The sequence below is a fragment of the Kryptolebias marmoratus genome, linkage group LG24 (genome assembly GCF_001649575.2).
Source record: "Kryptolebias marmoratus isolate JLee-2015 linkage group LG24, ASM164957v2, whole genome shotgun sequence".
Taxonomy (NCBI): domain Eukaryota; kingdom Metazoa; phylum Chordata; class Actinopteri; order Cyprinodontiformes; family Rivulidae; genus Kryptolebias; species Kryptolebias marmoratus.
Genome location: NC_051453.1, coordinates 4250464 through 4272944, shown reverse-complemented (window position 1 = coordinate 4272944; position 22481 = coordinate 4250464). Strand labels below are relative to the sequence as shown.

General features: G+C 39.8%; 1 protein-coding gene across 2 annotated transcripts in view; it reads right to left on the bottom strand.

Moving 5' to 3' along the window:
- cachd1 (cache domain containing 1) overlaps nt 1–22481 on the bottom strand; it is a 71931-nt gene that overhangs the window by 16149 nt on the left and 33301 nt on the right. For both annotated transcript variants that reach the window (XM_037974088.1, XM_025006858.2), the window contains 9 exons: nt 19310–19458; nt 11950–12056; nt 7443–7569; nt 5799–5943; nt 5460–5676; nt 5174–5323; nt 1850–2134; nt 1477–1626; nt 31–154 (listed from right to left, as the gene is read on the bottom strand). In XM_037974088.1, the coding sequence (XP_037830016.1) occupies nt 31–154; nt 1477–1626; nt 1850–2134; nt 5174–5323; nt 5460–5676; nt 5799–5943; nt 7443–7569; nt 11950–12056; nt 19310–19317 (1313 nt within the window). In that variant the 5' untranslated portion in view covers nt 19318–19458. The remainder of the gene's footprint in view (nt 1–30; nt 155–1476; nt 1627–1849; nt 2135–5173; nt 5324–5459; nt 5677–5798; nt 5944–7442; nt 7570–11949; nt 12057–19309; nt 19459–22481) is intronic.

Below are 22481 nucleotides of genomic sequence, written 5' to 3'. Positions count from 1 at the left end.
TCCTCCTGACTGCTCCCCGTCTTCTCTCACCTGAGAATGTTCTGTCGGACAGCAGGGAATCCTGGGATATTCTCGTAGTGGATGATGTCTGTGTGCAGGGGCGGCTCCGTCATCAGGTAGGGTCGGGTCAGCGACGGGTGCATCAAGGTGTAACCTGGGAGGATCAAATGACCGGTTAAAACAGGAACATCTTGTGTTTTCTCCTTCTCCTGAAACCCAAACAACACAAACACTGACCAAAAAAAAAAAAATATTTTATTGTCAAAAAATGCAGCTACATCTATTTTGTCTCATTCAACTACAGCAAACCACTGAGCACATCAATCAACAAAGACCCGACTATTTAAACTACATGTTTAAATAGTAAAAATACTTTAAATGTGCTCTTCTGCTCTTTTAGGCTCTTCAGTCTTGACATCTTTGTCTGCAGCATATTTGAACTACCAGACGGCAGATGATTTGAACGCCTGCTAATAGCTTTAATTGGAGTCATTTGTCTGTGTTTATAGAGTTGCAGCACTAAATATTATGCTGAACTAATAGGCTGCAATTTATTGGTGTATATTTATTCTTTTAAAAAGCACTCAGAGGCAAAACACGCATGCAAACCTGTAAAAACTCACTCAGAATAATCTAAAATGATCCATTCCAGTCTTCCACCTGAGTAAATGGAATTTACTGGTTTTTTCTTTTCATCATAGTAGATTCATTTTCTTCCCATCGTCTCAATTTTTTAAACTTAAAGCTTCCATCTGTTCTTTACTATCGTTCTATTCTGAGCTCATCACAGACTTATGCTGCCTTCCTGTTTAACTTTTCATGTCACACCGAGAGGAACCGCCTCAGGGGCCACAAAACAAATGATTACCTAAAGTTATTGTGGTTTGTGTTAACAGTAAACAAGTAAAAGTGCACCTGCCTTTCCTATCCTCTAAATCAACTCACAACTCTTTTTTTTCAGTATTTGATTTGCAGAACAAGCCAGGCTTTTTCCACGCTGACCACTAATTTCACATCTCAGCCAAACAAAATCTATGAGCTTTAAAGAGTCAAAAGTTAAGTCAAAATATTCCTCAGCTGGGGCCAAAACAAACCCAAAGCAAACATGAGAACTGCCTCTCCTGCACTGTGGCAGGGCAATTAGGCTCAACAGGAACCAGAGTGCCAAAGAAACGTCAGTTCCGTCTCAAAAATGTCAATTAGGCCTAACAGGACATTTAAACCAACAAAATAAAGTCTCATTTCGATGTAATAAATAAGAATACTAAAAAACAACACTGAAGTCCATGCACAAAATGGATTACAGACTAAAGTTTGTTGTTGTTTTCCTGAATGACGCTAACGTGTCTTTATCGTTCATTCTGCTGTGGCAGACTTGTTCCTTTATAATAATAACAATATAAGCAAAATGACAAAAGGCTGGAACATGAGTCAAGTGTTTAATAGAATATTTACTTTTGCTGATTAGATTAGTACCTTTGTTGTCAATGAGGAAGGTGTATGAGGCCAGCGAGTCTTGATAGTAGGTGACGTCCTCCAGGATGTAGGCCAGGTTCACATCCACCCCGACTACACCCAGCAGCATGTTACCAAAGTAACATGGCCGACTCACAGTCATGATAAACCCTGAAGGAAGAGAAACAAGTAGGTAAAGATCAGGCATCACCAAAGGTTACTTAAACTTTGGTAAACAGGTTAGTTACAACTACTGCTGAGCTGACTGATGTTTGGTTACAGACAGTTTATTTATAGCGGGTATAGTGGTTCATTTTAATATAAATACTTTCATCAAATACAGTTAACTCAGACTGGAGTTTAATTTGGATCCACTCTCATCCACACCACCCACCGTCTCCCATGGGGTCAGAGTAGGGCAGGCTGAAGCAGGCCAGGTCGATCATGCGATTGGGCAGATTGATGTAGAAACGGCCCACGGTCGTCTCCAGGTTGCTCAGCTGGTTCAGCACCATCATGCTGCCCTTTACCACCGGCATCACTGAAGCTCCGGAGGATCCAGGCGGCGATGCAGCGGAGGAGCGCTCTCGTTCAAATGTTCGATCGACGCCGTACTTCACGGAGTTCTGCTCAGCGAGGTCTCTCAGGAAGGCCAGCTCCTTCAAACCTGTGACCCCCTCTGGAAGAGGAAGGAAGGAGTGGAACAGGAACGGAGTTAAGTTTAAATTAGAGCAGATGATGGCTTCATTCAATACTGTGAAAGTATTTGTCTGTTTATAGATTACTTCTGCTTTTACTTTTTGTCACACTTAAATGTTTCAGATCAGCAAACAAATTTTGAGATAAAAATAACCCAGTTAAACAAATGCTAAATGCCACTGCCCCAATCGTTAAATCCTGAATTCACTTATTATTTTGGAAAAGTCAGTTAAATTTCAGTGTCACACCCAGGCCTGATTACTGCCAGACCTGTAGAATCAAGAAATCACTGAAACAGAGCCATTACCCACACAGAAAACATGGAACAGTTACTGAAAGGACAGCTCTTCTATGAAAAAAACATGTTTCAAACTCTGAATATAAAAGCCAACCTGCAACTCCCCTGAATTCAAAGATCTTGTCACGAGAAGTTTATTATTAGAATAATTCATCACACTGAGCTTTCATGGTTGAGCTCGACTTAAATTGGTTTAAAACAGATGATGTAGATAAATTCCTTCAAGCATGCTTTACATCAGCATCAGAGATTTTTCACACATCCAGGCCGTGACTCATGTTACTGACTGATGATCTCTATAAGCCAAACTTGAATTCTCCTGCCAAGCTCAGCTGTCATCTATCAAGCTCTGAGATCATGACAAATAAATCCCTTGTTACTCAAACATATAAACACAAAAGAGACAGTAATGCACACTTTAGATTGTATCTTTGCAGTCATCATAAGGTCATTTAGGAGGATGGAAAGGTGAACAGATAAAAGGCAGGCTCCTGCAGCTGTAACCTGGAACATTTGGCATCCCATAAATCCATTGGGAAGGACGGAGCAGAATGTCTGCCAGCGTCCAATCACTGAACGGATTACAGCAGAATCCCTTTTTAATGCCAAAGCTCTGCTCGTTTGATCACCACCACGGGCCCCATACTGGAACCTGTGTCACTGTGGGTGGCAGCGTCAAACAGACTCAAAGGGGAGGTTCTGCTGACAGCTCGGATATGGGTTCTGCAGCAACACCTGCAGTTCTTTCTTCAATCCGTGCAAAGATCCAGACAAGCCACATTTCTAAAAGACCAACTACATGCTTCTCACTAAGGATTAGGCAAACACATGAAATTCTGTCCCATTGTCACTAAACAATCATGAAGTTTGTGTGTTTTGTACTTATTAGGACATTGTACTGACTTCTATCATTTCTGACCCTAACCCTAAATTCAACCATTACCAGTACATGCCTAACCCCAACCTAAACCTAAACTCAGTTCACACCTTAGGCCTAAACCCAAAAATGATGTTCTACAATAACAGGACCAAGCTTTGCTCTCCAAAAAAAACTACCAGTTCCAACATGGTGGGTGGTTATACCAGGAAAGGTCCTAAAATGGTAACAAAAACCAAGTACAAACCCAGAAAAAAGACTGCCTTGTGGCAGGGGACTGCTGATCTCCTTGAACAATCAGCACTTCACATTTGGCAGGAGATGCAGTGAATAAGACCCCCCTCCCACAGCAGGCCTTTCAGCAACGTGCAACAGCCATCAGCAACAAAACAAATGTTTTTTTGAATATGCAATGCTAATAAAATCAGAAACCGAGAGATTTCTGCATCCTTTTCATCATTTCTCTTTAAAGAGCCAAGGTCCTCTGTCAGTCACACGCCGAGGGAGCAGCTCGCCCTTTGAAGTCTCACTCTCCCTTCTCTTAGATGTACCTCATTTCCATTCTGCGCTGCAAAAATCATTTGTATTAATGGTGGACTAATGCATGCACAGAAGGAGCGAGTGAACGTGAGCTGCGGAGGGAGGTGGGCTTAGAGGAAGCAGATGGAAAGACAAAGACAATGAAAGAGGAAAAGAAAGAATACACGATTTAGACGAACGCACGAAAACAAAAAAAGCCTTCAGAGGCTTCAGAACACCTCCACAACCTTCAGTCTTCTCTTCAGCACAAAAGCAGAATATTTAATGACAAGATTTCTAACATAAAAACAACTCCCGGCAGAGCAGAAAACAAGTGAAGCAATGGATATTCCAATGCAAGTAATGACAAGAGCATAAATATCTTGTTCAGTAAATGGAAAAATAAGTTCCACATTGGTGCTTCGTTTCCAAGCATCACAGAATTTCACAGTTGGATTGCATTCTTATCTAAATATACAAATTTAAACCAAGCAAAGCAACTGATGTAAATCCACTTCAGGGTGTTGAAATATGTTTAGTGAACAAGCATTACATTTGTGGGTTAACTTTTCAAAGCATGTCAACTTGCTGTAAACCAAACGTTATGTTGCTCTTTATTATGTGGATGCTGAGTCAGTGTTTTCTGCTTTATAGATTCTCCTGAAGGTTTTTTTCCATTATAACTATTTCAGCATATTTTCAATTTTTTTTTAACCATTTATATATCAAAACCTTTGGCTTTGGCAACTTTTATACCTTTTAAATTAACTTCATTTACAATTGTTTTTCATAGAAATGCTTAAGAACTCTTTAAATCCTTGAAAACCTGTGATCTAAAATCTACTTCAGCGGACTGACAATTTTTAGCTTTTAGCTACTATTCTGAGGATTTAGCTGCTGTTTTGCTGCTCTTAGTTTTTAGCTACTGTTTTCTAATTTTAGCTTTTGTCCTGTTTATTTTAAAACTTTTAACAATCCAATTTCAGTTTCTTCAACAAATGTCAGCAAAGCCAATCAGCACTCAGCATTCATGCTGCATTTTTGTGAAAAATACAATTTTTTCTAATTAAAAGCTGGACTTCAGTGCCTCTCAACCTTTAGATACATTTTTAAATTTAACAATGCTTGTTTTAAATACTATAAATAAACTGGTAACAAGTCCAACATTTAATGTAGATGGATAATGAACAGTTTATTTGCATCATATCTTCATCGTTCTTCATTTTCAGATTATTGTAATTTACAGAAAATCCTTCAGGGCTAGTTCTCTGACGAAACGCAGAGAAAACACAGGCTGTGTTGATTAGGGAGCATCAGTCACCTACCGTTCATGAGAGCATAAGTGAGGATCATGACAGAGTTGTTGAGGTGTCGGTTCTCCTCTCTGACCACACTGAGGGTGGCTCTCTTCTCCAGCTCTGACGAGTCTCGAGACGTAACACCAGATGACAGGTAGATGATAACCATGTCTGTGGCTGAGAGAGGACAAAACATTTCATTTAATATCAGCCAGAATAATGACAGGGCTCATGTTAATCCCCATCTATTAAAAGCCAATGAGCTGCACTGGATGCAGTCAACAGCACACAGTACTGTTTCACTTCGTCTTACTGCTGCTCTGTTTGCTCAGGCTGCTGGTGTTGCGAAGCAGCTGGAAAGCCTTCTGGAAGCCAGCTGCATGCTGGGTGGCTCCATTAAAGACCTTGATGTTGGAGATGAAGGTGCTCATCTTCCTCTTAGTCTCGCTGGTGGCTGGAGACAGCAGACTCTTATAGCACTGGTCCAAAGAACAGGAGCGAACCGTCTCTGCCACCGACAGGATGGAGATCTGGGGAGGAGCAGGACCAGAATTAAAACTAAACTATCAGATTTCACTAAAACCTAACAGCTCTGCCCAGGTGAATGAGCTGTAAATAAATGAGCCGTGTGAATAAAGTTAAAAAAGCAAACCTTATCGTGTTCATCAACAGAATTGAGGATGACCAATGCAGAGTCCCGGGCGATCTGCAGCTGGGTGTCAGTGATAGAGGCTCCATGATCCACCATCACAACAATGTGTTTCGACTGGGGACGGACTGCAGACACGTACACTGGTCTACAAGAATATACAAAAATAAACATGCTGGGAGTTATTTTGGTGGACAGTGCAATCTACCCAATGTGTTCTGCATTTTAAAATGTCCTTGTGGCGTTAATATCCCTAAAGCATGAATAAATAATGTCAAACAAAACCTTTGAGGCTGTAAAAGCCCATAAAAGGACTCTGCTGAGCTATTAGTGCACTTGTGTTTCTGTGTTCCAAACATTTGTTGTAATCCCAAACTGCAGCAACATGATTGGTCATGCAGTGATTTCTAAATTTTGAAGGTCATAGTTAAAATGGACAAATTCAAAGGATCCATGCAACAGCTACAACTGTTTTCTTTTTGTATGATTTTCATACTGGCACCTGTTAGTGACACGCCAAGTTGTCGGGTGCTGAAAAACTAGGAGCCTCCCAACATCTTTCTGCCATTAAAGTTTATTTTGAAAGGATTATGAAGTGAAATCTATGGTCACAGAAGAGCTTTAGTGGCAGGATACGGTTGTTTATTTCTTTAATAACTGAATAATTGCTCATGAATTCAAAGAGTGTTTTTGCTCAAAATGTCCATCCCTAATTGCTCATCAACATTCTGAAAAGCGAACAGCAACAATATCCCATATAAATGTAGATAAAGGCTGAGGCAGATGAGTTGAGTTTTCCTGTTGTTGCCTTACAAAACAAACTCATTGACTAGTGGAAAGTACTTGAAATTGCAACTTGCACATTTGAATTTGAAAACCTAAGCAGTGTGTGGATCTTATGTGCTAATGGTACACACAGTGGTCTAAATCTATTATTTTGAACTGCACAGAGCAATCCAAAAAGATTTAATTATGCAGTTAAGCTAGTCTTAAATTATTTAATTCACATTTTTTGTTATTTAAATGGTCATTTGAGGTGTGTGTTGATGTGTGTGCATTTTAAGCAGGGTGGGATACAAGTAGGATGGGTCAAAGCCTCCATGTGTGTGGTCCTCCGGACAAGGACACACTAACACAGGCTGAAGAAAAAGGGAAGTGAAGTAACAAAGCCTTATTCACAACAGAAGAAGCCAAAGTTACATCATTTCTCTAATGGCTGAAAGCCAAGATGCCAACTTAAACAACAAGGAGAAAAATCCAAAAGCCTTGATGAAATAAAAGATGATGCAAAATGAAGAAGGGCGCAAGAGAGAGATGTCTTTCAGCCATGGCTTCAAAAAAAAAAAAAAAAGGAGTGGAGTGTGAAATTCTATCAGACATCAGTGGTACAGAGCCACATTCCTGCTAAGGGCATGTGTGGTCATGAAGAACAAAAGCAGAATGCCATGAGTGTGCCCCCCTGGCCACCCAACAGCAACCAGCAAAGGCTGTATGAGGGCGATGAAGATAAAAGAAATAAGTTGTCGAGGCTTTAACCTCAACCAGTCTGCCTTGCACAAGTAGCAGAGGCTTGATTGTTTTGTTTCAGAAAAGTGCATGTGAAAAAAACAACTTAATTTCTGACAGAGAGAAGGGGCAGTTTGATACCGGCTGCGATGCTCGTAGTTTCCTTTGCATTGGAACTTGTGGGCAGGGAAGACTGTAAAGATGCCCTCCTCTGAGCTGAAGTACTGCCACTTTATCCCCGGGTTGGACTTCAGGTTGTCAGCCAACACTGCAGAGGGCAAGATGGAGAATTAAATCAGAGGGAAGAGTTTTTAGAACATTTAGAATTCAAATCCAACATTTCACTCACAAAAAGAAGAAACATGTTTACCATCTTGTTACATCATCTTCTCCTTTAATTACTCTTCCTAATCGTTTTGGCAGCTGAGAATACAGACTGTCACAGCTTTTGATGAAGAACTTACATTTTATTCTAATTTGTCATTTAGCTGATGTTTTTATTTAGATTTTGTCATAAGAGAATAGATACAGATAAGAATTTCTGGGGCAGTTCCCAACATTTGGTCCAAAGTCACTTCCACAAGAACACGGCTGGGGATCAAATCTCTAATCTTTTAATTGGAGGATGCATTGAACCACTGAAGCTGGAACTCTTAGAGGCAACAGATGTAAAATTAAGCTTGTGTTAACTTTTCCATTCTGAGCTACACAATGCAGTACAACCTGAACCTGGACCTGCTCTTTATATTGACAGTTGTATCTTACCACTTCATCAAACAACCAATAAAGGTTTGTAATTTTAGATAAACCTTTACCAATCTGACAACCTCTCTGCACTAAGTGTTTTGTTTTTTTAAAGATAGTTACAAATAAACACTGACTGTCTCAAACATTTGGCTCAAAGTCATCTGAAGCTTTACACTTGTCTTTAGATAACATTTGGTCTTTTCCCAGCTTATCAGAGGAACCAAAACCCTCCAGCTCAAACCATACAAGAGATTAAATCCTGCCCTTCAGGTCATTAAGAGAGCATCTGTCCAACATTTGTTGAGTTTCCTGTGAGTTTGTTTCAGTTGGAATCTGCATGTTGTCGGAAACAGTGCCCAGCTACAACCTCTGCAAAGATGTCCATTTTGTTCAAAACAAACCCAAAAAAAAAGAGATGGATTTTGTTACTGAATTACTGAGTCAACAGAGTCTTTACAGAAATGTCTCCAACTTCCTTTCCGCTCAGTGCAACAAAACACAAGCTTCACAAAGACGTAGCAGGAGGGAGAAGTGGGTGGAGTTCAGGAGAGAGAAATAATAAATCTGGGGCTTTAATTGGGGGGAAAAAACTGGAAAGAGCAGAACAGTGCAAAGCAATGAAAGCAGATGTCATTTTAGAAAAGGAATAAAACATAATGCAGCTGTTCAAACAACTCTGCTCTTATTGAAACGCAGTAATGCAGAGTCCACTCATCTTAAATCCTCTGGACAATAATTCTTCTGCAAAGGACACAGCAGAGTCACTGATCATACATAAACTCCAGCAGGTCACTACATCCATCTCTGTGGCTCATATAAACAGGAACCACTCTGTGTTGACAATAAAAGAAGGATTGTGTATACAAATGTCAGGGTACAGTGATCTATCCTGCCACCCATGTTTAAACCTTTCAGAAGTGGATGGACAAGCAAAGAAGTGGTGCCCACATGAGCATATTCTCTCACCTTACTGCTCCTGTGTTACTGCAAACAACCTGCTCTAATATACTGACCTCAACAGATTAATCTCCAAAATGTAAACTTATAACACAACTAAATACCACAGGAAAATGAAGTCCAGTGCCACTCAGCTGGATCTTTATACTTGCCTACTGTCACAGGCTGGTTTTATAAGAACTTTATTGGATCACTCAGATTTAAGTCAGTGATCTTGGGTATTAGATATTTGTTATGTATCCTCTCTGACATGGGAACACCTTGGGATCCCTCAGGAAGAGCTGGAGAGTGTTGATAGATGGGTGGCTCCAAGAAAAAGACATGGTTACTAGAATCCCCACGCTGTCTTTTAAATGGATCGTTTTTTTAACCAATGGTGCAAAACACAAAGTGCACGTGAGGCTGAAGTTAAGATGCAACTAAAAACCACAAACCAAAATTTGTGCCAAATCATTTTGTAGTTGCAGAAATATTTCACTTAATTAGTGCAAATCTCATTTTCCCTGTTGCAAAACGGATCTGGAAACCATTCAATGTGTTTTAGAAAAGAGTGGGACAAATAATTTAGAACAAAAAAATTGGACCATGAACTGATTAATAACAGAGGCACTAAAGATATACAATGGGTGGACCGAGGAATGGATGGGGAGGAATTGGCTGTAAATTGGAGGTCTCATAACACCTCTTTAGTAAGAAAAATGGCTGAAATTGCACAGGAAGAAAGAGAAGCTGGATCAAACTAGTGCTGTAATCATGCTGCACTCAGACTCTGTCATCTCTTATCCACCTGCCTTTTCCTCTCCCACCTGCTGGTATCAGTCCGGATGTCTCCCATATCCACCACCGTCCTCATCCCTCCATAAAAAAACAAAGTGGTGCATAAAAAAGGGAGAAGCTGGAAGAAATGCAAAGCAGTCACTTCCAATCAGCTCTCACCCATCCCTTCTTTCCCTTCATTCATCATTTTCTCCTTCACAATTATCCCCGGTGTTCTTGGCCACTCCCTGCCTTCTCTCTGCAGCAGGCTTGTTTAGACTGGGCTGAGACAAATGGGACAGACTGAATACACTGGGAGTGTGGGGGTCAAGGAGGGGTGAGTGTGAGGGATGAGAAGAGGGGAGGGGAGGTGGAGGGGGTAACTTGAACTCATTATGACTGGCTTGGAAGGAAAATAAAACCTGGTCGGTGGTGATGTGTTATGAATGGCAGTCATTATGAAAGGACTGCAGAGTGGAGTTACTGGAAGAAAAAAAGCTACGAGGTGGAGCAGCGATGGGATGACATAGGATGAACTGGTGATGATCAAGGTTTCACAGAAACAGGAAACAGTGAGGACAATATATGCAGGGAAAAGAAAGAGTCCAGTGTTCAGACCGCTTCAGATGGGATGCCTTTCAGAAACTTCATTTGTAATTATTGAACCAAAAGTTCTGCTTTCGTAAATTTTAAGCAGCTTGTGTTATTTTATAAAAACAGGAACGCCCTTCAGCTTATTTTAGGAAACATAATGTACAAGGCGTTTGTGTTTGGAAATGGTTGCATCAACACTAAATACTCTAATTTTAACCCTCAAAGATACCCTTCAGTATTCAGCCTGGACGTTTAAAACACACACTGGAAACTAAACCCAGACAAACACTCAGTAAACTCTTAGAAAAATACTAATTTACTTCTTTAAATACATCTTCTTTCATCTACAGTTTGGTAATAGTTCTACAGTATGAAATGTGTTTCTGGTTATTAATGCATCACACTGTGAGTGAAAACGGAGTAAAGCAACAACCAGCCACATTTAGACCCCAACTTCTCTGTCATTTATTTGTTCAGTAAACTAAGCTTCAACACAGGGCCATTCCTCTGAATTTTAAATATGCATTTAAGAGTAAATCTTAAAAACTCTTCATCCATAGGGCTTATTTTGAGCAAATATAGTTGTGTTGGCTGTTATTAATATAACTTTGGCAAATAGAAATTCAGAATTCTCATGTTTTGGGACAAAAACTGGTTTTAAAACAGATTTGACTCTTAAAAGGATTCAGGAATATAGCAGCTTTCTTGTTTTAAAAGTTTAATATAAGTTTTGAAAACCTAAAAGAATGATGAAATAAAAGAAATGGATTAATTTACATGAAGTATTTCTGGGACAGAACTGTGCTTTTCCAACAGAGACTGAGGGAAAGTTTTTAAATATTCCTGAACTAAAGTCTGTGTTATGAATATATAATATGCAGTTTGATGCTTTTCCTTTGAAGACAGGAGCTAAACAGATTAATGGCACCAGGACAGAAAAAATCAGCAGGAAACTGGCTTTTGTGCAACTTTAAATCAAATTTGTCCGTTTTGTTTATAATCAGATGCAGACAGACAAGTGTGGTGCTGACACGTGTCGGTTTTACAAGATAATATTCTGCAATGTGCTCGTGTGATCTGGAACTGCAATGAATGTTTTGTGGCAGCAGTAAGAACCAAACACTTTCCCTCATATCACGCAGCAAACGTAGAATGATAATTATATGGGAATTTGAGATCAAGTCTGAACCAAAACAAGAAGACCTTACCAAAGATTACAAACTGCTGGAATATAACTGCAGACAAGAGTTCAAAGTCAAAAAGAGATCATTTGATCTCAGACAGATAAAAGGTTGGGAAAAAAAACATAAAAGAAAGAAAAAGATAAAACGGGAGACTTTCAAGCGTCTCTTTGGAGCGACTCTTATTCTCACATCAACATCTTTCACTTAGTTGAAATTCCAGGAGCTGAGAAGGACAGAAGAGATGAAACATCTTTAAAAAAGAAAAAGCGTTACCATGGCAACAGCCATTAGATTATTGCTCATTTCATAAGCAGCACAAGTAGAAGTTAAAGCTCCTAAAGCAGGTTGGTGTGCGTAGAACCCAATGATCAAATGTCCCTGCATCTAATGTGGGTGTCGGGTCAACAAACCTGAGTTGAGGTCTCGCCCTGGGTTGAAAGCTCTGCTGTTAACGTTGGGAGAGAGTCTGTCACAGCAGATGGTCTTGGAGACGTTGGTATTAAAGTTCCCATCAAACCTGAGCAGAAACAGACAGCATTTGAGTCTTTATTGAGCTCATCAACTCATTTCTTGGTGCAGCAGACACGGCTTTCCCCTCAAGGCCAACACTGGTTTATTTCACATAAAAACCAAACTTGAAGGTTTCCACACTGATGGTTTAAATATTTCACAAAAAAATAAAATTGAAACCACATAATTAATGAAACAACATGGCACATCTGCTGAAGCTAACAGACTTCACTTATTTCATTTCAAATCAGTTTTATTCCCAACTGTGTATCCGCTGCCCAGAGCACATATTAAAGCTGGTGAAGAAAAGTTTCCATGGAAAAGTGTTTGAAATCTCCACACAAACATCCAGCCTTTTGAATTTATACAGTATTAACTTTATTAAAACGGGGGTGGTTTGTTTAATTGGTCAACTCAGTTCATCAAATAAAGTGACCCAACCTCATTTGCCCTGTTTTTTTATAGTTTCCTTGTTAGTACTGTTATTTCAAACACAATGTTAAATTACCAACAGAAGAGCTACAGCAAAAATGATTGAATGCCTTCTTCAATACAGAAACCTTTAAAAAGCAGGCACAATAAAAGCTAGCTCTTAGAGTTGCTGTTTAAATAACATATGGTAGCAAGAACTGAAGCATAAAACCCATCAACGCTGAGCATGCATCAGCTACTGGTAGACAATTAAGTTTGAAGTGACTTAATAGAGCATCCGAGAAAAAGAAAGCAAAAGGAGAAGGAAGAGTGGGATCAGGGAGAAATTAAAAATAAAACTTTGAACCTTTGCATCAACCATCTCCACCTAAATGAAGGTGTGACCTCTTTGTGCATTAACCAGTTCTCCTCCCCGTCTTTGACCTTTGACACCATGTGAGATGTTAAGTTGAGCTTATCTAAAATGTTCTTCTGTTCTGTTTTTTATTATAGTGCTGTTTTATTCATGGTTTATGTTTTTATTCTCTTATTGTTTTATGATGTGCTGCCATTACTGCTTTTATTTACTACGTATTTTGTTCTTTTGCACATTGATCCTTTGTGGTAGTTTTATAAATAAAGCTGAACTGAACTGGAACCAACCTGAACTCAAAAACAACAAAAAGAATCATCGGATCATTTGCTTGTTAACCTTTAAAACCTATTTGAAAAAAAATCTTCTGTCGTCTACTGAGCCACAGGTTGTAAACCTTTGATCAAACCGTTCCTCTTCCGTGATTAAGATAAGGCAGATGAAAAGCAAGCCGGGAGAAAATTTACACGAGGGTCATAAAATTTGTATTATGCAGTGTTTGTGATTTCTATCTGTTAAGAACTTGATAAAGAGAGTGAGCACAGAAAGATCCAGGGAAAAGAAGGTCATGGGAAAAGGAACAGGACTTGAAACGAGATGTGAGGGTCTGAAAAGGCTGAAGTCACATGTAAAACCTGATTTTAGTGCGTGGAGGACATCATGGTTGATTTACAGAAGACCCTGTTTACTGCATAGAGCAGAAAGTTGGAGCAGTTGTTTGTGAAAGTCACATGTTGCATGGAAAGTCCAGTGTGTAGATACCTCCAAAAACTAACCAAATACATTCAAGGCAAATGTCCAGGTCTCAAACCCACGCTGATGATCAGTAATAGTTGAGTATAAAACAAGACGAGGAGGGCACAGGGGGTTCAAACAGAGCTGGCAGGGATTAAACTGATGCTGCTTTCAACAAATAAAGAGAACCAGAGCCAAGGTTTTATCCAATCAAAGCACAGCAGGGCAGGTCTGGGTGCATATAGTGTTGCTAACTTGGGAACTTTGTTGCTATATTTAGTGAGTTTAATTTTTTTTTTCAAGCAACTAGCAACTTTTTCTGGTGTTTTTGGAGACTTGAAGACTGTTGTGAAAGCAAGTACGGTTCTTCCAACCAGCAGTGGGTGCTGCAGTGGATCATGACATTCTGCCATGGTTTTTAAAAACTGGCCACTCAAAATGCGGCTCACTAGTTGCAAACACTCAAAACTCAGTGAGAGACAAAGAGAAAATTTACTAATTTTCTCCCAATTTTGAGCCAACTAGTATCAAACACTCCCAGTCTGTTATGTTCATCTTATAATCAGCAAAACTAAAACAGATAACCTCTTGCATCAGTCTTTAACTGGTTTGCACGTGTTCTGGTGTGATTTGATAAATGTGGCTCAGTAAAAAATGTGACTGAACAAACATCAGAAATAAAATAAAGCATTATTACAATCAGCACATTTTGGGGGTTTTTGTGAACATGAGTCGTTTTTCTTTAGAAATTTCAGCACCAGCATATGCAGAAATATGCAGTAATAATTTCATATGTTACGCAAGTGTTGACTGCAAGGATTGGTTTATAAAAAGAGGCGTATGCTGAGGAGCAGGCTGTTCTGCACTGCACCAAGCTCGGATACTTTGATCCTTCCTTCCCTCCAGCAAGACTAAGGCTCCCCATTCCCATTCCAATCTTCTGGTTTAGGAACATGCATACACACATGTGCTGCCCTCATATACACCCATGCTACATTCTTAAAGACCTGGCGCTGGACGTTTTTACTGACAGAAGGAGTAACACGCAGTTTGCATTTGAACATCACTCAGAGTCCCGTAAGTCATCACTATTCTCCTTCAACCTGATGTGGATGGAGGGGGAGGGCAGGAGGCTCAGCAAAATCTGTGCCAGATAAAAAACACATTTGCAGCCGCTTTGAATTCAACATCAAAAAACATACGAGCAAGGAGAAGAGAGTGGAGCGGAGAGCCTCGAACATCTTAATGAGGGCAGCCAAATCTTTTAGAAAAATGAGGTTTAACTCACCAGAAACACAAAGCATACAGGCTGGGTTTGATTTATTTGTTAAAAACCTAGTGGTGAATGAAAACCTTCTGCACAATGCATCAAATTATTCCCCTAATATCTATGAATAATACTAACATTGATAGAAAAAGCTTGCTGTAAAAAAAAGCTTTAATACACCAGAGAAAACGTAAAATCCAGTGTCTGAAAGCACAAACTGAAAAGGCAGAGTCGCCTAAAAAAAGCAGCGCCTGTCATTCTCAGCCGTTACCAGCCATTCGCTGTTTATAGAATCTATTACATTAAGCTGCACCCTGCTACAAGAATCATATATTTCCACAAAGCAGACGCCCGGCACTATTCAAAAAGCCCCGTGAGAACAATTACCTTGAAGGGACTTGCCGCTGTGCGAGCCCCAAAGAGTAATACCATTTCTAATGTGTTTGCTATCCCTCAGCAGCAGCGGCGGCGGTAAAGAAAGCAACAAGCTTACTGGAGAATTGAATGCTTTAAGGCCTTTTATGTATCCCACTCTGGACGACACATATAGTGTGTAACACTAAAATGTAGAATGGATTTAGAAGAAAAGTTTGGTGCATATATACCACAGAGAAAGGAAAAAAGCAGAAAAAGCTCTGGCTGATTTAGATTTTTTCATTTCTGTGCTGACTGCATTAAATTGAAACATGTCTATTATTCTTGTCTTTCTCATGTAGAAAAAACAAAATAGACCAGTGACACCTCTTATAGGTGCAATCCAGTGACAAGAAATCAAATGCATTACATCAAAATCCACATTAAATGAGAAGTGTAGGTAATCAACAACAGATTATTTGAAAGCCATTAAAAAAAATGTCTAAAATATCCATCTAAAACTCATGTAGGCTTCTAATCATTCCAATCAAAACACCACTAAGTTATTTTTTTCTAGTTTTTAGTACTTATCCATTAATAAAAAAAGAAATATGAGACAAAAAAGAAGAGGCCAACAGGAAAATGATTATCACTCCCAGAGGCATCTGAACAGAGGAAAAGGAGCATTCACACCTGTTAATGCTGCCTTAATAAACCCCTCTTCCAGTCTGGCAGCAGTTTTGCCGTCTCCTCTTCTAACGTGCAAACAGAGAACTGGCGGTTTTGTTGACTGTGCAACCAGACGACCGAATGATCTGCTTGATGTCGGGTCTGAGTACGAAGCCACGAATGCAACATATACTCTTGAACTTCGCTGTCAATCTGCCAGCAGCTCAGATAGTGAGAGTTCTTCTTCAGAAACATGAGCAAAGCATCAGCGCTATGTGAGCTTTAATCTTTTACGGAAATTTTGCAGTATCGCCTGCAATATAATATAACGTGTGTACATACTGATCAATCCTGAGAGCTGATGATCTCTGAGGTCACTGGGCTGAAAATGCAGCAGCAGCACACAAAGATGTCATGAATGATTCTTGTTTAAACTTGTATTTCAACCATTTGTGTGTATGTGTGATGATTGCTTAACTCAAAATTATTCAAAAAAATATTATGCTCGCATGGTTTGAACAAAGTTTTACTCTGCTCTTAATGTTCATCAAAGTATGAGACAAGCCAGACTTAAAGACATCAAAACAAAAGATTTACCTCGTGCACTGGACGAGGAGAAAAACAGTATGAAACAAATATGAGAGGAAATACAGTAATAAATACAAATAAACCCGTTACAAATACACAAATAGCATCCTGTGGTTATGATATCAGAAAACCAAAACTAATAAATAAAGAACGATCCATACTGTATGATAGGAGGAAGGTTGTTTCCTTAAAATCATCAAGGTTGAGACATCAATTAATGAAGACTGGTTGGTTTTAAACAAAACATCTCAGCTTGAAGTGGATGGACTGCCATGAAGTTTTCTCCAAATGATGTGTGAGGAGGACCAAAGTGATCTGCCTTTAAGACCCCTCAGTTGTCATGTTTTGGTTTTATTTGGATCACATTGTTATTTTCAGCTTACATAAAAAAAAAATCCTAATAATTTAGAGGTACTCCCTTCAATAACTGCAGGTGAAAAGTGGCAGCTTTGCAGCTGCAGAGCACACTTCTCACTTTTAAAGCAGCATGGCAGTGGAAGTGTTGAAATGAGATCTCATGTTAAAAACATAAACATACAGACACAAATATGACAAACACACACACACACCAATTCAACAAGCCAGAGCTATTTGCTATTTTCAGATCCAGTCTGTTCTTAAACCATGCAATGATTAAAGCATACCAGCGGGTGCTAAGCACTGCCCTCTGTGGCCTCCCCCGAAAAAAGAACGTCTGCCAGCTTGATGTCTCGCAGAGAAGAACAGTGTGTGAACCACCTGATCTCCCTGAAACTGACTGACCTGACAGACACCCCAGAAGCAGCTGAGGCCTGAAACTAGTTAAAGATATTCTGAAGAGGACTTAACAAGGCTCAGGTCCTGATGTTAGTCTGAGCTAACTGCTGTCCAATCAGAATGCTGGGACCTGGTTATTTTGGCAAACATGACAGTAAACTTTTACACAGGTCATATTACAGTTGAGTAGAAAACGCCGTCATGTAATTACTTGCTGGTCAAAACATTTATATATAACCAAAGTTTTTTATGAGCCATTTATCTTAGCTAAGCATAAAATATGAAATCAGGAGGAGCCAGCTACCTGGGATCTGTTTTTAATTTATATTTTCCAGATCAGTGTACTCAAAAACCTAACTTGAGGACCTGATAAATTAATTAAGTGAAATGAATGAGTGACACTCTTTTCTGTTTTTTTTTCTCTAGGAAATCACTCAAAGTGTTTCCTGTTTGCCAAGAAGTAATTACAACACAAAGCTCAAAAGGAAAATCATAGTTTGTTGTTTTTAAATTGGATTTTTGTGTTTCTATAACTTGAATGAAACAAATATTTCAATATTTCTACAACTTTAGCTGTTAGTTTATGTTTTTCCGTCATTACTGCCTTGTAAATAAAGAAATAATTCGGCATTTTGTGCTTGCTCAGTTTTGTATTTACAGTTACACAACACTTCTGTATCTGTCTCACTTGTGTAGATGGTGTTAGGAACCTGCTATTTTAGCTTTTGTTGCTCTGAAGACAAAATAAGTAGCCTAGCTTCGTTATTAGCACAGCTAAACAGGAAGGAACAAACTCAAACTAGTTTTGGTTCAATCGTTTATGAGCAAAACATCTGATGATTCCCAGTAAGTTTATTATGTAACACATAAAGGCTCCAAATGGTGTCAAACACAGGGTAAATAAATAAAAATTAGATTATTTATGTAAAAAAATTGCATTAGAGCTTTTTTTTAAATGCAAAGCTTCTAAGAAGGGAGACCTAAATTATTTTGAATGGAATTCCTTAAAGGATTTTCCCATCTTGTGCGAATCCAAGAATGAGAGCAGGAGGTGAGAGACCTTTTTCCTCCTCCTGAGAAAAATGCTTTGAAGTTCAGAGATCTATCAGAGTTAGCTTCAGTTTGGGAGTCCATCAGCACAACAACCACCATGTGATGCTGCTACTTCAGTCCTTACTTCATGCGCATTTTTTTTATATCCTTGTCATTAAAGCTGTCGATCCTTGATTTTGGAATAGCTTTTAAACAAACATATAGGAGGCAAAAATAGAGCCCGTTTGTGTGAACGAGCAATGAATCAATGTACAGCACTTGGTGTGGATACAGGTGGCTGGTGGCTCAGGGACAGAACTCCTCCCCCTTCTGCACGACAGAAGGGAAGACAGGTGACCTTGCAGCCTGTGAAGTCTGCATGGCAAAAACTTCAGAGGGCAGTAACTAGTTACATCGGCTGATAAGGAGGGAGGGGGGGCAGACAGAAATGGGGAGAGAGTGGATGCGGGGCAGACACAGCTGCTGCTCTGTAGATTAGAACTGAAAAATGCGCTCTCTTTTTCTGGGCTCGACTTTGAACTGTTTTTTGCTCGCTGGAGTTGATGATTGGCTGAGAGGCTGGGCCTATGGTTGGCTGGACCAATTTTAAACTTTCTCAGCAAAGGACTTCAATGTGAAACACTGAACCAACACAAGTGTCCAGTGTTGGAACTCTTCTCACAATCCCCCACTGATTTAATACAAGAAAAACAATCTGTGTTAGGTTTTACGATGATATCAACAATTTAGTTGACGCCAACAAAGTCCTGCATTATACATCACTAATTATATTATATTAGTGATGAGGTACACTGCAGCAAAACTCAACAACAGTTTAATAGGCTGACATAAAGTCAGCCTATATAGCTGAAGGCGATAATTTATGTGATTTACAAACTGCAATGACTTGTCTTTAGATAATAAAAACATGTCTAAACACATGAGAATTGGATATTTGAGTGTGAAAAAGAACCAGTTGACTGCAGGTGATAACAGTAGGTGGTGGGTTTACATGGCGAGTGAGACGAAGGTGTGATTTTTTTTAAAAGAGTTTGTTAAATAAAGAATTACTCACTCCATCATAGACGCTGGTATGGAGCAGCAGTCCTGTATTGCAGTGAGTGGAGAGGTGAGGTGGGCGGTGTACGAGGCCTCCACCACCTGTTTGTTCCTGTTCACCACGTCCAGGTAACGGTTAAACTTCTCCCGAATCTTCTTAGCCAGCTGCACAGAGGAGACACAAACACGAGAAAGAAAAAATATAGATAAAAAATATAGATTTCATGATCTAATATTCACAAATTACATCAGATGAAAACAATTTATTTTTAAGCTTTTTAATTCATTTTTATTTCTCTGTTTCCTTTAACCTCCCACTTTTTATGCTGGAATATGCAAGAACAAACTAAAGGGAAGGGGTATGCATGTGATGTTATTGGACATGTCTTAACAAAAAGTAAATAAATAAAATGAACAGCCAGACTATCAGAGTCTGTTCAGGGCCATGTGAAGAAGGAAATGATAGATGACTCATTGTGAATGTCAGCAGGGGAGCTGCAACTCTGCAAGCTCTGTCACCAAAAGTCTGCAATCCAGGATCAGAAGACCTGAGGTTGCCAGATGGAATATAGGCACATAGAGGTATAGGGGAGCATGGCCATGCAGTGATTTATAGGTGATAGGAAGAATTCTGTAATGAATCTGAGAGCTAACGGGAAGCCAGGGAGGCTGAAGGAGAGTTGCAGTGATGTGTTGCCAGGGTTTGGTGTGGGTGAGAACCCTGGCAGCAGCGTTCTGGACATGCTGAGGTCTATCGGAGCTTTACTAGGCGTCCCATGCCCGACTCCACTGCAGGAAATGGGAGGTGTTGAATAAGGCATCCAAATTACAGGAAGCTTATTGATACAACAGCCTATTGTTGAGTGCAACACTGTGCTGCCCACGATTAAGCCTTTCTTTTAGCTGACTTTGTGTGCTCAATGCTGATTATTTAAAAATGGCAAAAATCAGCCTAATTAATGAGGCTTCTGATCAGTCAGCCTGCCTCCAGTCCAGTCCAAACCCTTTCCGTAGCAACAGAATCACCTCCTCAGCCTTCCTGAATACAGAAAAAAAGCTTATTTTCACAGTAACTGGATCCCTTTGTTCACATCCCATAATTACTGCTGCCTGTAAAAAGCCTGTGATTGAAGCCAGAAACAGAAAAAAAGACCAAGACCCACTGACCGCTGGTACACCTAACCAGCCAGCTGCTAGTCTTATTAGGGTTTTAACAGGGGCCCTGAGGCTCCGCCCACAAATCCTGCTGCTGCACCACAAGGAACACAGACAGCAGGAGGTTTACACGCTCACCCTCACAGACGGACGGAGGGGCGTTTACACGCTCACCGTCGCACATAGATGGCGGGACGTTCACACGCTCACTGTGTGGGGGGTGGAGCAAAAGAAAGAGGGAGAAAGCATGGCTCAAGTTTTAACAGAGGGACTTAAAAGAAACCAAAATCTTTCAGTTGTGCAAATTAAATCTTGGGTTACACTCTGCCAGGGAGCAGCCAGAAACAACCTGTGATCTGCAGACTGACCACACTCTCCAAAACACAAGGCTCCTCTTTCCAGCCTCTGACCCACACGACCAGCCTCTGGGGCTCGCAGAACCAGTTCAACCACAGAGAGGGGGGGGCGATCAGAACGGGTGCCCCAGCGGTGTTTTGGTAAAGTTGGAAGGCTTGCCAGGCAGACTAAGACTTAATTTGAAGTGCCAGAACAGGACTAATAAAAGCAGGAGAATGCAGATCTGTTCTGCAGACAGCAGTCAGTCACTCCTGGCTTTTTTTACTTAACTGGATATTAAAGTTCTGAACAACAGATGAACAGAAAAACGTGAACATGTTGCTTCAAATAAGAGTCAGACGGTTTATTGTTTCACTTCAGACTATGCTACATGCTTTGGTTTAAAAAAAAAAAAGACTACCTATGATTAGTAAAAAAAAACAAAAAAAAAAACACTTAAAATCCTTCATGACCGATGATATTCTCAGAACAATTACGACAAATTTAGACTTTTTTTGAGAACACCATGATGAGACAACATCAGCTTACAAGAACAACTAAACTCTAGAAAACACAAAAAAGTAAAAATATCAAGCTGGGAACATAGATTACTTGCTTACATTTATTTTAAAATACTAAGAATTATGTTAAAAAAATATTGCAAGCTGAAAAGTTTTAAAAAAGAAGCTCTGAAAAACAATACTCTTATCTCAACTGGTTACACCAAGTGTACAAAGTAGCCTGAAAAAAAAAAACAACTTGTGCAGACTGGGAAAAACTAAGATAAATTTAAAATGGAATTGAATGTTTGACTTTAACAGAACCAATTCAACATGTCCTTTTACTGCAGTTTCCTAAATGTCAGGAGCGGCGTAGCTGCGCTCTGCCTGACAGCTCAGTCAGTCACAAAACCAAATATCACCCGAGAGATTAACTAAAGCTAAACCTGAAGCAACCACTAATCTTCTGATCCATAATTTACAAACAGACAACCTTTTTGTTTAAAGTAAGAGCAGACATGATCAGAAACACATTTTAAAATCTGGCCTCACACAAACAAACTACGTCCAAACAGTCCTATTTAGAGTATTAAAAAATGGAGATTTAAATGCACTACTTGTTCAAGATTATGTAAATTTATCTTGGAATCTACTGTTGAAACCCTTGAGTATTTTCCCTCCTCTTATATAATGATGTTTGTCATGCAGCTGCAGTCAGTCAAACACATGCACCAAGACACCAGCATTTTTAAAGAGGATTTTTATTTGCACTCTGTAATTCTGAGTGTGAAGTGTGAACTATGAGTGCTCAGAGTTAAAAACAACAGCAGCCACCAGTTTATATTAATAATACCCACTTTGGCAGCTCGTGTCGCTGGGTAAAACAAGGAGACAAAGACAGGCACTGCGAGGGAGGCCCTGTGTCATCAGTCAGACAGATGTCTGCATGTCTCTCTGAATAATGAATTTCCACAAGGAGAAAGTTGCTCAAGTTGCCGGTGGCTTCTTTCCGTTTCTGCTTGTCCTCTTTCCCTGTCTTCTGCCAGCCTCTTCTTCCTCTGAAGATAACCTCCTAATTGAGCTTCACCTTGGCTTGAGGACGCAGCTTCTCTGCCCAGAGAGCCCAAGCAAGCCAAGGATGTCAAAATGATAATATGAAGTAACTGGAGCTTTGAGCTGGTCACTGAGATACAAAGC